Here is a 15,282-nt window from a genome sequence, read left to right on the forward strand (position 1 = left end):
CTAACGAAGTGTGTTCTTCATCGGCCGGGTTCATGGGTATATGGTTGTACCAGGAATATGCATCCATGAAGCTAAGTAGCTCGTGCCCCACTGTGGCATCTACTAACTGGTCTATCCTAGGAAGTGGGAACTATCCTTAGGGTAGGCTTTATTGAGGTTAGTAAAGTCCACACAAGTCCTCCACTTTCCGTTGGGCTTTGGAACTAACACTGGGTTTGATACCCATATTGGGTAGAATGCCTCTCGGATAAAACCATTTGCCTTCAACTTGTCAACCTCTTCTTTTAGGGCCACGTATCTTTCTGGGTCTAGCGCTCTTCTCTTCTGCCTCACAGGCCTTGCTTTTGGGTCGATGTTTAAGTGATGACACATGACCGATGGGTCTATTCCTACCATGTCCTCATGACTCCAGGTGAATACATCGAGGTTAGCTTTCATAAATTCTACCAGCTTCTCCTTTACGATACACGTAAGGTTTCTTCCTACCTTCAACTTTCTTAATGTCCCATTCATGACCATGACTTCTTCCAATTCCTATACTGGCTCGGTTCTAGGTTCTTCCGCGACTCACGAGTCCAATTCGTACGGGTTCACACCTTCATGCACAACCATTGCCATAGGCACCGATGGCTTTGTGGCCGTGCTGAGGAATGTGTTATAACATTCCCTCGCTTCCTTCTGCTCCCTATTCATGCTTGCTATTCCCACAGGAGTTGGGAATTTCATGGCTAATGGTATACAGAAGTTATCGCCTTCAATTCTCTTAGGGAAGTCTCCCTAATACTGCATTGAAGGCTGAGGCGCAATCCACCATGACAAAGTTTTCCATTATGGTGGTTTGTCTGGGTTGTTCTCCCATGGTGAGGGCTAACTCAATTGCCCCTAGGGGCTGTATTGAATCTCATGTAAATCCATTTAGGGAGGTATTGCAAGGCTTTAGGTGTTGGATGTTCAGTCCCATTTTCTCTAAAGCTGGGCAATATAGGATGTCCACAGAGCTTCCATTATCCACCAAGACCCGATGTACCCTCATGTTTGCAAGCTAGACAGTCAACACCAAGGGGTCATTATGAGGGAAATGTACACCCCGTGCCTCTTCTTCGGTGAAGGATATCGAGTCATTCTCACCCTTGAAACTCTTTGGGGGGCGTTACTCCAAACTTAAGACGCATTGTGGTGAACTTCGTCTGGCCTCCCTGGCATATTTGTCTCGCCCCTTCCTTGATTCGCCTCCGAATCTTGGCCCTCCGAAAAATGGTCCTGACTTCTCCTTGTACCTCTGGGGCCAGCTCTCGTGCCCGTGGCAAGGATGCCCCTTCTTTCGGCCTTTGGTTCTCTTTGCAGACGTATCTACCCAAATGTCCCCTGCGTATAAGCTCTTCGATTTCTATTTTCAAATGGTTGCATTTTGTTGTGGTGCGGCCGATAGCTTTGTGATACTGGTAATATTTACTGGGGTCTCTTTTTTATCGGTATTTTTTCATTGGCGGGGGCCTTCTGAAAGGGACCTGATTTTCATTCATGATGAAAATATGTTCCCTAGCGTGGGTGAGGTTAGTATAAAAGGTGTAGGGGCCTTTCCTGCGCTCATCAGTGCGCTTGGGCTTCCGAGGCCGATCATCTCTTGTTCATTCATAGACCCTCTTCTTCTTTGGACCGCTTTGGCTCTCCAGGATTGAGGGTTTTGGTGGGGACTAGTCTTTTCCGGCCTTAAGGCTTTTGTGACCATCCTCTATGTGAATATATTTCTGCTCTCGCTCGTTGAAATCGTCCAAATTTGTGACCTCTCTCTTGAGCATGTTATCCCATAACTTACTTCCCGAGCGTACTCCAGCCTTGAATGCCATTTTAACTCTCTACGAGTCAAGCTCCCTACCTTGGCTGCCTCCATATTGAACCTGTGGATGTAGTTCTTCAGACTTTCATTTTCTCCTTGTTTCACGTTAGCGAGGCTAGTGCCCGACATTGTGTAATCACGCACGGCGTGATGTTGCTGGAGAAATTCATTAGAAAATTGTTGCCACGACCTGATGGACCCTAGTTGAAGTCTCTTGAACCATTTGTACGGAGGTCCTTTCAACGTGACAGCAAAGCAATGGCACCTGGCTCTGCTACTAATCCCCCTTAACTTCATTAGATCGTTAAATGCGTCCAGATGGTACTTGGGATATGTGTTTCCTTCACAAGGGGTCATATGAGGCTCCTTGAAGTTGGCTAGGAGCCGGATGGTTGGATTTCCTTAATGAATGGAGATTCATGGTTGAACTCGTCCTCAATGGCTTGTCCTCCAGATGCGGTGATGATCTTGCTCCGGAGGCTCCTCATTTCTGTGTCTAGGTCTTGTCTCCTCTTGTTCAAGGAGTCTCTCAATGTGGATGGGTTAGCATCTCCCTTTCCTTTGTCTTCCGGAGGTGCCATAGGAGGTGTAGTCCTTTTTCCCGCCCTTTTCTTGTAGAGTTTCTCTCGTAAATCTGAGGGTGTTTTCCTTGAGGTGACTTTGACTTCGTTATGAGGGCCAGCGTTGTTCTTCTAATCTGGCCTCTAGGACTGCTTCAGTATTCCGGGACGTTCGAGTTGCTTTTTCCAGGGGGTATTACTGGTGGAGAGTCGAGTCCTCCTATCATCCACTAGGACTTTGGTCTCTGCCCCCTCTTGACATCTCTCTTTTTGCGTAGGGAGAGATATGTTTGATTTCCCTTGTAGTAGGCCATTTAACACCTCTTGCATGTTCTCTAAGGTGGTTTCTAGCCTTAGAGAACATGTATCTCCTCTTCCTAAAATCGAGATCTAGAACTCAAGCTCACGGAATGGACCCGGGGATGCTTGTCAGGCCTGCGCGTCGATGGGCCCGGATCTTGACGGCCAGAGTTCGGCACCTACGTGGCCTTGGGGGTGGGAACTCATCGGCATCTCTTGCAGGGGCAACTATTGACCTTGGATGGGCGGGGATGGGGCCTCCCTTTATCTTCATGATCCTCGGGCTCCTTTTGGGCCTCCACATTTTTGGGTGGAGGAGGATTCTTCATGGAGGCCTTCAGCTGATCTCCATCAAGGTGGACCTCCAGCTCTCGTGGCTCTCTCAGTCGTTTAGAACATCTTGGCATTTTTTCCTGTCAGAATCAATGGAAGATCAATGGCTTGACACTTATTCTTCCCACAAACGGCGCCAAACTGTTGACGGTGAGAACTCATCAACGAAGTTAAGTTAGAAAAAATCGAAGTATGTATCTTAAAACTGAAAAACTTCACGGATCTAATAAGAAGCTTAGAAGATAGTTGCAGAAAGAAAAAAATGGAGAAAAGAACTTGTATTTCTCTTGGTCTAAAGCTACAATATTTTTTCAACCCCCCTCAATGTTGAAGTGGGTTCCCTTTATAGTGGGATCTAATGGCCCCTGATACATTGTGGTCCAGGGGACCAAATTGTACACAAATACATTGTCAGGAGAGTGGTATCAGGTGTAGTCGTGTCGGCCCCAGTACATGGTTAGAGTCTATGGGAGCACCTCCACTTTAGTACTTGATTGTGCCTCCACTGCTCGCCTAGTACGAGCGTCAGAGGTTGGCTGGTGAGGACCACAACGGGTACCTCACTCGTACCACCACTACTTGTCTGGCGTGGATATTATGTCTGTACTCTAAATCCTTTTGGTTTGTCAGTGCGCTCCATACCTCCTCTGAATTTGTATCGAATTACCGGGAGGCTTCCCTTATCCTTCCTTAATCGTGTGTTAAAGAGGTCCTTGATTTTACTCCTCATGAGGCTCACAGCAAGAGCGATGCCCCATTGGTGGCACTTATCTCAAGGAGAGGGATAAGGTCTCTTCAATGAGGCCTACTACGTATGCAGCGTGAGACTCCTCGGGGAAGCCATGTCTCGCGAGGCCCCTAGGGACACGGTTGTGGCAAGGCGAGGCAACGCCTTCTCTCGCAAGGCCCTAGGGACGCAGCTGTGGTGAGGCGAGGTGAGGCTTTCTCTCGCGAGACCCTAGTGATGCAGCTGTGGTGAGGAGAGGCGAGGCCGTCTCTCGCGAGGCCCTAGGGACTTGGCTGTGGCAAGGCGAGGTGAGATCGTCTCTCACGAGGCTCTAGTGACGCGGCTGTGGCGAGGTGAGGCGAGGCCGTCTCTCGCGAGGCCCTAGTGACGCGACTGCCTCCACAAGATGCTTGCCTTCTTGCATTATGGACCTAGGTGTGCATGGTACTTTGGCAAGGCGGTGGCGCGAGACGTCTCGGGGAAACCGTACCTTGCGAGACCCCTAAGGGTGAGAGGCCTTACTAAGCATGCCTTCTTGAGGTATGGACCTAGGTATGCGCGGCGAGGGCATAATGACCTCGTGGAGGCGTAGGTGTAATGGCCTCGCGGGGGCGCATGAGGGCCTGGCATGGCACACCTCATGGGCTCGCGAGGCGCATGATGGTGGTTCCGTGTGGCACACCTGCTGGGTACGCAAGGCGCATGGTCAAGATGTCGCGCTGGTAACGGGGCTTCTCTTGGCAAGGCTTCCCATGATGTAGGCACATGTATGTACTTAGGCATTTATGGGACCTTACCATGTGCTTTGGATATTTTACAAGTATGGAATTTTGAGCATCCACATAAAGGAGTACTTTAAAGAACACAATATTTTATGTGGTTCAGGTTATAAACACAACCCTAGTCCACGGTGCTTTTAGTATTAAGATCTGTGAAGCTTGGTTGTGGAAGCTCCAATGGAGTTTGAGGCAGCGTTTATGCAATGCTCTGAATACATAAACTTGGAACCCCTTTACAATGGTACACTAGCCCTATTTATAGAGGCTGAGAGCAATTAACTTTCTTAATGAGGAGTTATTACAAGAATATTCCCACATAAGTGGGATTAATAGCCTAATAAAAATACCTTTCTATGATAAAGGTGGTGGCGGGCCCATGCAGATCGCATGGGGCCCAATTTGCAAGTTGTAGCCCACTCTTTTATGGGAAACATGCCATTGACACTGTCAGAGTTCATCCACACGTCTCCCATGTCAAACGACATTTTGGGACATACCAATTGTTGAGTGTACGACATCGACAGGACTTCTCAAGACACAAAATCTGTCTGGTGGCCGCTTGTTGTCCAAAGTTGCTGGGACAGACACCTGGCACACCCTCCATGCCTCGATGAGAAACACCTTAAGCCTGGAGGACTAACCAACCCATCAGACGGGAGGACCCCAACATAAGACCTTGGGACGTGACCTAACTTAAGGACATTCACTACAAGAAAAAATGCTTTTAATAACACCGAAAATGTGTTATCAAAACATACCATAACACTTTTTGATGTGTTAAGACCGACTATGTTATCGTAGGTCAGGGTACTTTACATAACACTTTATCATTGTTATATAGATGTGTTATTATACTGTCAACGATAACACAATTTCTGTGTTATTTTAATAAATAGATAAGTGTTTAATTATGTTATTTATAGTCGATTATATAACACATTTCAATACTTATAAATTTGTGTTATACTACACTTTAGTATAACACATGTGTTATATTAGCTTAGAGAAACATAATCTTTTTTTACTTACACATAACTAGGAAAACAAATATGAAAGTTGAAGCCAAATAAAATAACATAAATAGATTTTTATTAATTACTCAAATGTAATTAGAATATTTAGTCTACTAGTCTAGGCTTAAGAAATCATATTACAACATAATTTATGCCCAATTCAGATTCCTTTATCACTAAATACAAAACAAGAAATGTATACAAAAATTAGTGAAATACATTCTTCCATTCTAAAGGCCTCAACTACAAATGTTGTCAAGAATTGCTCCAAAGAAATCATCTCAATATACCTGCACATTGTAAAAAAAAAGTCCTTTTATTATTAAGAACATAAGACTTAAGCTAGTTTCCACCTATAAGCATATAAAGTTTAAATTAAATTTGTAATAACTCCAAAACTGGACGAAACAGCAAGGTATAGCAAGATGTACTACCATGCAAAACAACGACGGAAGCAACAAAACATGCAACATAAAACAAGGCTTGTGAAATGTATCAAGATAACAAATATATCATTCTCAATGATCAAAAAGTATGTGAGGAAGAATTGATTCCAGAACTCTAAATTCTATCAATATATCCCCAAAAAAATTAAAGAATAAAAACAAAATCACACTTTGACTTCTTATACAACAAAATCATAAAGAAAAACAATAAAATAAAAATGCACCTGGAAACTTCTATAGCATCTTTAATATAAGGTTTAGCCCAATTTCTGCAATAAAACTAAAAATAAATTCTGTCATTATATCCCCTGTGTGATCACTGCCATCACACACACATAAGAGTACTTAATAGAAAATGAATTGGATAAAATGATCTCTGTAAATGTACCAGAGATATGGGACTTTATTATTTATAGCTGAATAGTACAAAGATACAAAGAGAGGGAAAAAGGAGCTGGAAACCAAGAAGTGATTAACAGGAAACTAACCACACTAATCTACTAACTATAGTTGAACCTATATTACAGTTAGAGCTAACTAACTACACGTGCAAAAGTATTTGAAAACCACATGAATATAGTTAACTCATAGTATTTAGAAATCACATGAATGTTAAATTCTGCAAAACTGAGAATCCATACAAATTTCTTTACTTGGCTGTGAGATTCATCAACATTTCTTTACATTATAGTCAAATCCCTGCTTATTCAAACCTAGCCAGGTTGTTTGCAATTTCAATTGTTAAATAATAATAATAACTCAATTATTAATATTATTATAGTTGAAAAAAAACACACTATCCCAGAACAGAGTAAAAGTTCTTGCCACCACAACAACAAACTTACAGTCTTTTCTTAAACGATACATTGAAAACTTCAAAAGAAGAAAATGGAAAACTAAGATAAATACTTATCTATTTTAGTTCAATAAAATAAGAGAGCTATCAAGAAAAAGCTAGGGAATTTTCAGATGAACAATAAAATAAGAGAGCTATCAAGAAAATCTAAGACCATAACATCTCCAAAGTAAAGTTTAACACCACAGAAAGATATACCTGCTGCCACCGTGAAGTTGAGAACCCCACCAGCCAGCCCCGCGCCCAGCCACCATCCCTTCCGAGGCCCTCCCTGTACATCATTAAAACACGAACTTGTTCCACTTTATGAGCTTCCAATGCTTTGAGTTTGCTCCTTTCAAGATCACTTTGAATTTTTGTGATACTCTCAGATTTTGTTTCAATAGTTCCCAATATGTCTTCCATCTGCTTTTCTGCATCTTCAAAAGCTGCACGAGCATCTTCCTGGTAGTATAAATTATAAGGCAAATGGTTATCTATTAGTGTGTCAATATACTGATGTTGAAAGTCCTAATATAAATTATTAACCTCACCTTTTCACTCAAAAGCTTATTCTCGGTAGATGCAACTTCAAGTTTTCCCTTGTGCTCAATAAGTTGTTTTTCCCAAGGTTCAAATTCAACACCAACTTTTGCAAGCTCAGAGCAGTGTCTCTCTGTTTGAACTGCTTGTCAATCAATCAAATTGAAAAATATGTTAGACAATGAGTTGCCCAACCAGATCAGCTCTAAGACTGCTGCATAAAGTGAATATATGCTCTTTTACACTAATATCTGAGGTATAAATGCAAAATCATATACAACAACATGATTGATTATAAACGAAATCCACAACAACATGATTGATTATAAACAAAATCCACAACAACATGATTGATTATAAACAAAATCCACAACAACATGATTGATTATAATGCTGGGAAGATTAAATCAAACCCATTAAACTTGAAATCAAATCAAACTAGCTCACTTCTCTACATTGTATGACTTGATATGCCACTTAAGTGACAGCTAATGTGACAATTCTTTTATTCCAAGAAGTTCAAAATTTTGGTAATACAGTTGGTACATTAGCTACCATAGAAGCCTATATATATTGTCTTCACTACTCTCATTCGGGGTTAAGAGAATCAGTAGAGAATTTTTTCAGCATTTTTTTGTTCTGTTTTTTAAAGCACTTTTTTTAGAGTGGTTGTACATGGAGCAAGTATCCCTTTGTGTAATTTTGTACTTGATACTCAAGAAAGAATAAAGTCTAATCAACCATTATTTGGGGCTATTCTACCTTGGATGTAGGCTTTTAATTGAGTTGAACCAAGTAATGTGTTTGGTGTATTTTTTGTTTCAAAGTCTTATCATTTTTTATTCTATGTTTCTGCATTATTCTTTCTTGTTTTGCTGATTACTCTTTCTTGTTTTGCTGTTCTTTAAGGGTGTAGGATTTACACCACATTTCTAAAAGAGACTTTTTTAGTCCATATATGAATAGCAATAATCTGCACACATATCAGATCAGAGCCTAACAAAGCAAGAAAATTAAATAAATTAGATAACAAAATTTATATATACTGCATGATACTTTTTAGCAGTTTTACCACTAAAGCTGATCATATAAACATAAATAAAGGTTATAGGTCAATTGATACAAAAAAAAAAAAAAAAAACAGTGGTACAAAGCCATATCCGAATCAAAATAACTTAAAGAACATTGCAAATCAGAGATATTGCACTTAGAAATTAGTAAGTATGTTAATAAAAAGAGTCAGCAAAAAAGGTGAAAAATAATACTAGAACAATTAATAGTACCTGCACTTAAATTGTGGAGTGCCATTGCTTGCTTGCCTCCGTTCATTCCACTACATTGCATACAAATATATATATATATATATATAAAACTTACTCATTCTAGCTAGTCACCTAAACATTTTAATGTTACTAATAATATAAAACTAATAGATTTGACAAAAGTGGCAACGAGACCAAAACAGAAGCAACCCATTTTGCTAACTTATTACTCTTTTCCAATGACTTCACTTTGGTTTATATCTAAGTGACATCTCACATATTAATTGTTCTTTATTTCTTTGTTATGTTTTGCTCAGTTAGTTGCAGAGGAAAACAAACAAAATTACCAACTAAAACCAGAAAAAGCAAATATACTTACCAAAAAATTATCGAGGTCTTGACAGTCATGGTGGGAATAGTATTATCTAAGCACATCTAGTTTCTCACAAACCATACTCCTTTACTCATTCGAAGATATTCAAAATATACTTACTAGTTACTTAGAAGATATTCAAAGTCATCCATAAAACTAAAAATAAAAGAGTCAAACTTATCAAAGTGAAAAAGGGCACTGAGTTTTAAAGTGGGAAATTGATCAAATATACAATTCATAGAGGAATACTTAAAGACCACAGATGACACTAGAGGGTCAACAAAAACTCACCTAAGCACAAGCTCATGTCCAAGTACTCTTCAAAATGGTGCTTGTTAAAAGACTAAAAAATCTTCTAAAGCTAGCTGGGTATTTCTACAATGAAACATTTTTTAATCTCCTCCACCACTATACATAATAAAACATGACATCTCAATTCAAAGTATTACTAAATTAACTACACAATTTCCCAACATTTTCTACCTGATTAACTGCAGAATAAGTAGAGAGAAAGTCTAGATATCGTTTGCCTTCAGGATCCCATATACATGACAAACAAGCACTTTCAACTTACAACAACAAGCTAATAACAATATATATACCAAATGTGTCATTAAATAGAAATTCTTATTTCTTCAAAGTAATCAGACTATAGACAATCAATAGGCACAAAGGTGTGCATATATATTTATAGAAGCTAAACCCACAAAGGATAAGAAATTAAATTAAAAGCAAGAGAACAAGCGTAATTAAATTATAGCCCCTACCAACTGTCTCAATTCATTTAGCATCAAATGTAACTTCAATAGGCCCAATACCAATTTAATAAGTAAAAAAGAACACCATAAAAGAAAAGTCCCATCCTCCAGCAAAAAAAAAAAGGAGAAGCCACATCATTTTTCTTTTTAACGAAACTTGTATTAATGAAAAAACACGTAGATATGAGTTGCAAAGATAAGCCACCTCATATATACACATACCAATCATTAACCAATAAACTAATTTTATAACAATGAAACAGTACAACTTCAAATAAATAAACAAATCTATGTTATCTCCATCAGAAAAAGGGAACATATATCAATGCCAATAACATGTTATGGTTACAAATTGTTTAAAGTTGATTGTTTCTCAAATCATCTCAACAAGGGAGAATCTTAACAGTAGTTTTAATAAAACATTTTGCAATTGAAATAGCCAATTGGCTTCTTGCTAGAAATCATAGAGAGATAATTTGAAGAAAAAATTGCTCATGAAACATTACCCATGGCTGGCAAAAGCATAAATAGGTTAAAAAGCAAGGCAAAAACATATATATTAGCATTGCTTCTCTATACAAAAAGCATGGGATTTCCATAAATAATGAAAGTAAGAGATCTCAATTCCCAACTAGAAAATCAAAGCAGAAATATACCAACTAGAATGGGAAGCAAGGAGGATTTTTTTAAAGATGTTTAGGTAGGAACACTAGTCCTTGGCAACCTAGTAAATTTTAACTTAGTATCAAGATGATAATTAGAAACAGAACAACTTACCTAGCATATTTATAATGGAACAAACAGAACAACCAAATTGAATGGATTATAGGACCATTTGAAAAAGATACACAGTTGCCAACTTTCTTCACATAAAAGGCAAAAGGGTTACTATTTAATTTAGAAACAAGATTGCAAAACTGAAGTTTAAAGACTTCAATATAACAAGAGTGTTCCGATGCAACCTTGGCTAACAAGAAATCTGCAAGGCAATGTCCATGTTAGTGAAATGTCATGCCAAATGCATTACAACTATAATAGCTATATATTAGATGAATCTTTCTACAACAGAAGTGCATTAGGACCAGAAGTTCTTATATCTATATATATATATATATATATTAAATTACACAAGTCAACTCAAATTTTATATATTTTCTCTTTTTTTTGGGTTGTAACAGAAGTGCATGTGTAAACAAGAAAGGAAGCACAAGTATATACTGGAATTGTTGATGAGAGCCACCAGAAGTGGCATTAGAGATGGCCCATGCAGCCTCCTTTTTTATATCGAACTATGAATGTTGGAGAAGATGTACAAGCGGGTGAATGATATTGGCCTCAATTACAGCTTGCAAAACCGAATTTAACAGAAAAAATTACAAGCCGATCATCCTACTGGGAGTTAAATTAGGCCAAAATAGTCACCATAATTGACAGCTTGGACTCTGCCAAGGTGCCAAAACCCACCACCCATGTGTTAAAGGGATGGGAAAGAAAAAGAAAACACTAAGTTTATATAAATTGCAATACTACCCAGAAGAATGGTAATGGAACAAAAATATGGATCTCTTGAAGAGACAAGTGTGTATATATATATAAACAACCCTGTACGTAAAAATAGAGTAAAACAAAAAATAATGAAGCCTGGCAAATCTTTTTTTTTCCATCAATGATTCAATGTCAGAAGCTTCTCTCTTTTTCCTTAGTGAGCTTGGTAGGTTATGTGACTTTAATACCTAAACTTCCCCATCTATAAGTTGTGCCATTACAATAAGATTCATCAGTTTGGAATCAAGGTTAATTGACCAACAAAAGATACATTGGAAACTAGATGATTAAAGTTTGGATTCATTATCTCTCATCATTCTTAAACAAACTTAAGTTTGACAAAAATATAAGTAAAACTTCGAGATAGAATTTAATACCTGTATTTGAGCTTTATTACCAGCAGTAATATTTGAGATCGTCCAACAAGCTTCCTTCTTTATGCTCTTTTTATGGTTTTGTGTAAGGAGTTGAAAGAGGCAAGGGAGCACTTGATTGTCAATTACAAACTGGAAAATTACAAAGCAAGTTGTTCTATTGATATGTTTAAGCAGGGAAGCAGAAATCATTCGATTGATAATTACCAAAAAAAAGCAAGGAGCTAAGACCCTGGAAGTTTAATATATACTATTTTAAATGTAATTGCTTTACACAATCTAAAGATTATAACAATGTAATCAAATCACCGGTAAAAAGATAACTGATCTGTGGCATTAACTTTACCAAAATTAGCACCAAAAAGGTACTATTTCCATAATAACTTGCATTAGGTAAACTTTTAAGGAACTTAAATATAAGTTTATAAATAATGCCAAAAGAACAGAAAAGCCAACACATCATCTAGGAAACAAATTGACCACAAGTTTATTAAACAACAATAAAACAATTACCCAGCAGAGCAGACTACAGAAAGAAACTGGACAGTGCATGGCTTATGTGTGGTTAATACCTGAGTCTGAGAATCATCACCAGTGACAATATTACCCACAGTCCGAAGAGCAGGTACAAGAACTGTAGGCGATGGATGCCTTTAAAATAAATTATTATGAAAAGAAACGATGTTAGATAGAGAAACGAGAAACCTAGGCCAATAACAATTCCTAAAACTAGCACAAATAGAAACAACAAGCATATACAGACAAATAACATACTAATATATGTTCTCACAATTACTTTTTTATTATTATTTTTTGTAAACCCCACTTTGTCAAAAAAGAAGCATATGGTTAAGAATTATTTCATGAAAACATATTGTTATAAAGTTTACAAGTAAAAAGAACTTACATCAGAAGTTCCACAAGCCGTGGACAGACACCTGATTCAGTCACAGCCTGTATTTTGTTGTTGGGGCCATCTGAGAGATAAGAAAGAGCCCAGCAGGCATCCGTCAAAACTTCTTCATCATTCAGGAAAATAAGCTGCCGAAGAACTGGTAATGCAGGCTTAACCTGAGAGGCACCAAGATAAACATTATTAACGATAGCTACATTTCCATGGTAAGCATTCAACCGCATAGTGCACAGAAATGATACTACCAGACATCTCTAAATGATAAAAAAATAAAAATTAAAAATAGAGAAATGCAACCACCTGATCAAATGGTGTAGGAGGCTTGCCACGACAGAAGTTAGATAAAGTCCACGTAGCATTCCTTAGCATGGATAGCTTCGAGTGCTCATTTAATTGAGCTAACAAAGGAACAAGAGCCCCGTGACTAAGAACAAGATCCCTACAACTTGGTCAGTCACCAAAAACATTACCTAAAGCCCATATAGCCTGTTCATGACGAGAATGTGTGTATAGAAGATCAGAATTGTAGTACACAGAAAAATTGAAAGTTAACACAAAAAGGGCAGAATAATTAAGCAACAGGAAACCTTTAGAATATAACAAACAAGAGTTATCATTAAAAAATTTATAAATAAATTAGCCCAAGAAGATTATTGCCAGAAAATGTAAGTGATCAATTAAGTTTGACCATATCAGAAAAAACATAATTCATATATAGTTAAAACAGTTGAGAAATATTTGTTGCAACTCACAATAGGTAAAGTGAATAGAAAGCTACCTGCTCTCTGACATCGTCACTGCCAGAACTAAGAAGTTGCACAAACATGGGGACAACACCATGATCGATAACAACCCGTGTATGCTCTGATGTTCCAGATGCAACATTGGTCAAAGCCCATGCAGCCTCAAACTGTAATTATAGTAGTGTTAGGCCAAGCATCCATCTATCTCCTTTAAAAATTAATCTGACTGAAACAGAAAATATTAAAATTAAGCAAAAACAACAAGGTGCTCCTACTTGCAACTGAGGCACTTCATTCCTTCCAAGAAACTCAACAAACCGAGGCACCACGCCTGTCTTAATAACTTCATCAATTGGAGGGCTGCGCTTTGCATAAAATACAAACCAAAGTAAGAACTAAATGGATATACTCCTAATAGTTCAAGCATAAAGATTACGACCAGCTCCCCTACCAATTGATAATAGCTTTCTAAATTGAGTAGTTGCCTCTAATTGTAAAGCAGAATCATCATACCATACTCCTTCAACCATCGCAGGAATACTTTCCAACTGCTCAGAAAACACTGATTAAAAACATTGAACATAATGATCCAATCAAAAAGCAACAAGAGAAAATGATAAAAGTCAACTCTCTGAAAACATCTCATAAATGGATGTTTTTAATCAATTGTTTGCCACAACATTTATTTCTTACTCAAACAAAACACGAATGCTTAACGAATACTTGGAAATAAACCTTGGCAATGGTCGACAAACCATATCTCCAAATTATTAGTCTTCTCTATCATCTCAAAACCTCATTTCAAAAAGTAGTTTCAAGCTTTCAGCTTGACACTAACTTAAGCTAGACATTTAGCCTCTCCAAAAACAAAAATATATTATATTACAATAATGAAACCATGAATTTCAAACTTGTCTTTTCAAATGCAACAACAACAAAAAACAGCCATTGAACCTTCAGTTTCACTCTCCATCCCTTTTTGCCAAACAATCAAGAGCTAAACCCATATACTAACGCAGAAAAAGACAACCCCACAACATCGGCGTTCCCATTTCAATGGTATTTGGAAATTGAATTCAAGTTTCAAATCAATAAAGGAAATTAGAAACCCTTCTCCTATCAATCATACTGAACGTTTTGTTTTAAAAATAACAACAATCCAAGGTTCGTGCTTCCATTTCAGATTTCAACCACAAATCCGAACAGAAAGACCTAATTGGGACGAAGAAAAGTGGAAAACAGAAACTAAAATCAATCAACATCAGGATTTGAAAAATAATCAAAAATCATTTATTCAAATGCAAATCTGAATCAAAATTCTCGAAATGGGGAACGTACCCTCCCCTACAAAACGGCTGCATTCTGACTGCCTTTCTCCATGGTAGGAATTGCAACGCCATGAACATGTAAAGATTCGGCGTGACGGTAGTTGGGAGCGCCATCGATTTGAGGAGACAATCGTTTGTTCTGGCAGCCAGGAAAGTGGTCGCTCTTCAGAATCGTCTTCTTCCCGAGCACTGATCCTCCCCTCAGCTTCATCACTTGCTCCGGCTCCTTTGAGGAGATTTGAGAGAGTGAGGAGTTCGGAGACCGTACCAAGCCGAAGAAATGGGTCTCTTCATTGTGTCGAAATGTTGAAGGAAATGGGTCTCTGTTCTTTGTTGAAGAAATGTTGAAGGAAATGAAAAAAAAGCTAAGTGGCGGGATGGCTAAATAAATTACCGCCCTTTTTTTCATTAAGTTCCCAAGATAATACTTTTTCATAACTCTTTTTTTATTAGTATTATATTTATGTGTTATGGAAATGGGTATTTGGTGTAGTGATTCGCTCTAAATGAAGGATGAAATCACATCCGGAGGAGCTTATACTCCGAGGAGCTCTAGACGAGCTGTACAGGACTTCATTATCCCTAAAGAGGATTAACTACTTTTCTGATAGTT

The 15,282-nt window shown here is 38.2% G+C and overlaps 1 protein-coding gene across 8 annotated transcripts; it reads right to left on the bottom strand.

The window, feature by feature from the left end:
- Positions 1 to 5,603: 5,603 nt before the first annotated feature.
- Positions 5,604 to 15,022, bottom strand: LOC133801981 (importin subunit alpha-4-like). 8 transcript variants are annotated; one of them, XM_062240215.1, is made up of 12 exons: positions 14,680 to 15,021; positions 13,793 to 13,889; positions 13,617 to 13,701; positions 13,377 to 13,508; positions 12,899 to 13,084; positions 12,593 to 12,756; positions 12,258 to 12,336; positions 11,689 to 11,817; positions 8,657 to 8,706; positions 7,385 to 7,515; positions 7,050 to 7,295; positions 5,604 to 5,839 (listed from the first exon to the last, which is right to left on the bottom strand). In XM_062240215.1, exons 5-10 carry the CDS (start codon positions 12,965 to 12,967, stop codon positions 7,491 to 7,493), a joined length of 516 nt encoding a protein of 171 aa, XP_062096199.1. In that variant the 5' UTR covers positions 12,968 to 13,084; positions 13,377 to 13,508; positions 13,617 to 13,701; positions 13,793 to 13,889; positions 14,680 to 15,021; the 3' UTR covers positions 5,604 to 5,839; positions 7,050 to 7,295; positions 7,385 to 7,490. The 8 variants fall into 8 exon arrangements, with proteins under 8 accessions (XP_062096199.1, XP_062096200.1, XP_062096198.1 ...); XM_062240216.1 differs by lacking the exon at positions 14,680 to 15,021 and having other exon boundaries at positions 13,793 to 13,903; XM_062240217.1 differs by lacking the exon at positions 5,604 to 5,839 and having other exon boundaries at positions 7,261 to 7,327; positions 14,680 to 15,022.
- Between the last annotated feature and the right edge of the window lie 260 nt (positions 15,023 to 15,282).

This window comes from Humulus lupulus, chromosome 9, assembly GCF_963169125.1.
Source record: "Humulus lupulus chromosome 9, drHumLupu1.1, whole genome shotgun sequence".
In the NCBI taxonomy this organism is placed as follows: domain Eukaryota; kingdom Viridiplantae; phylum Streptophyta; class Magnoliopsida; order Rosales; family Cannabaceae; genus Humulus; species Humulus lupulus.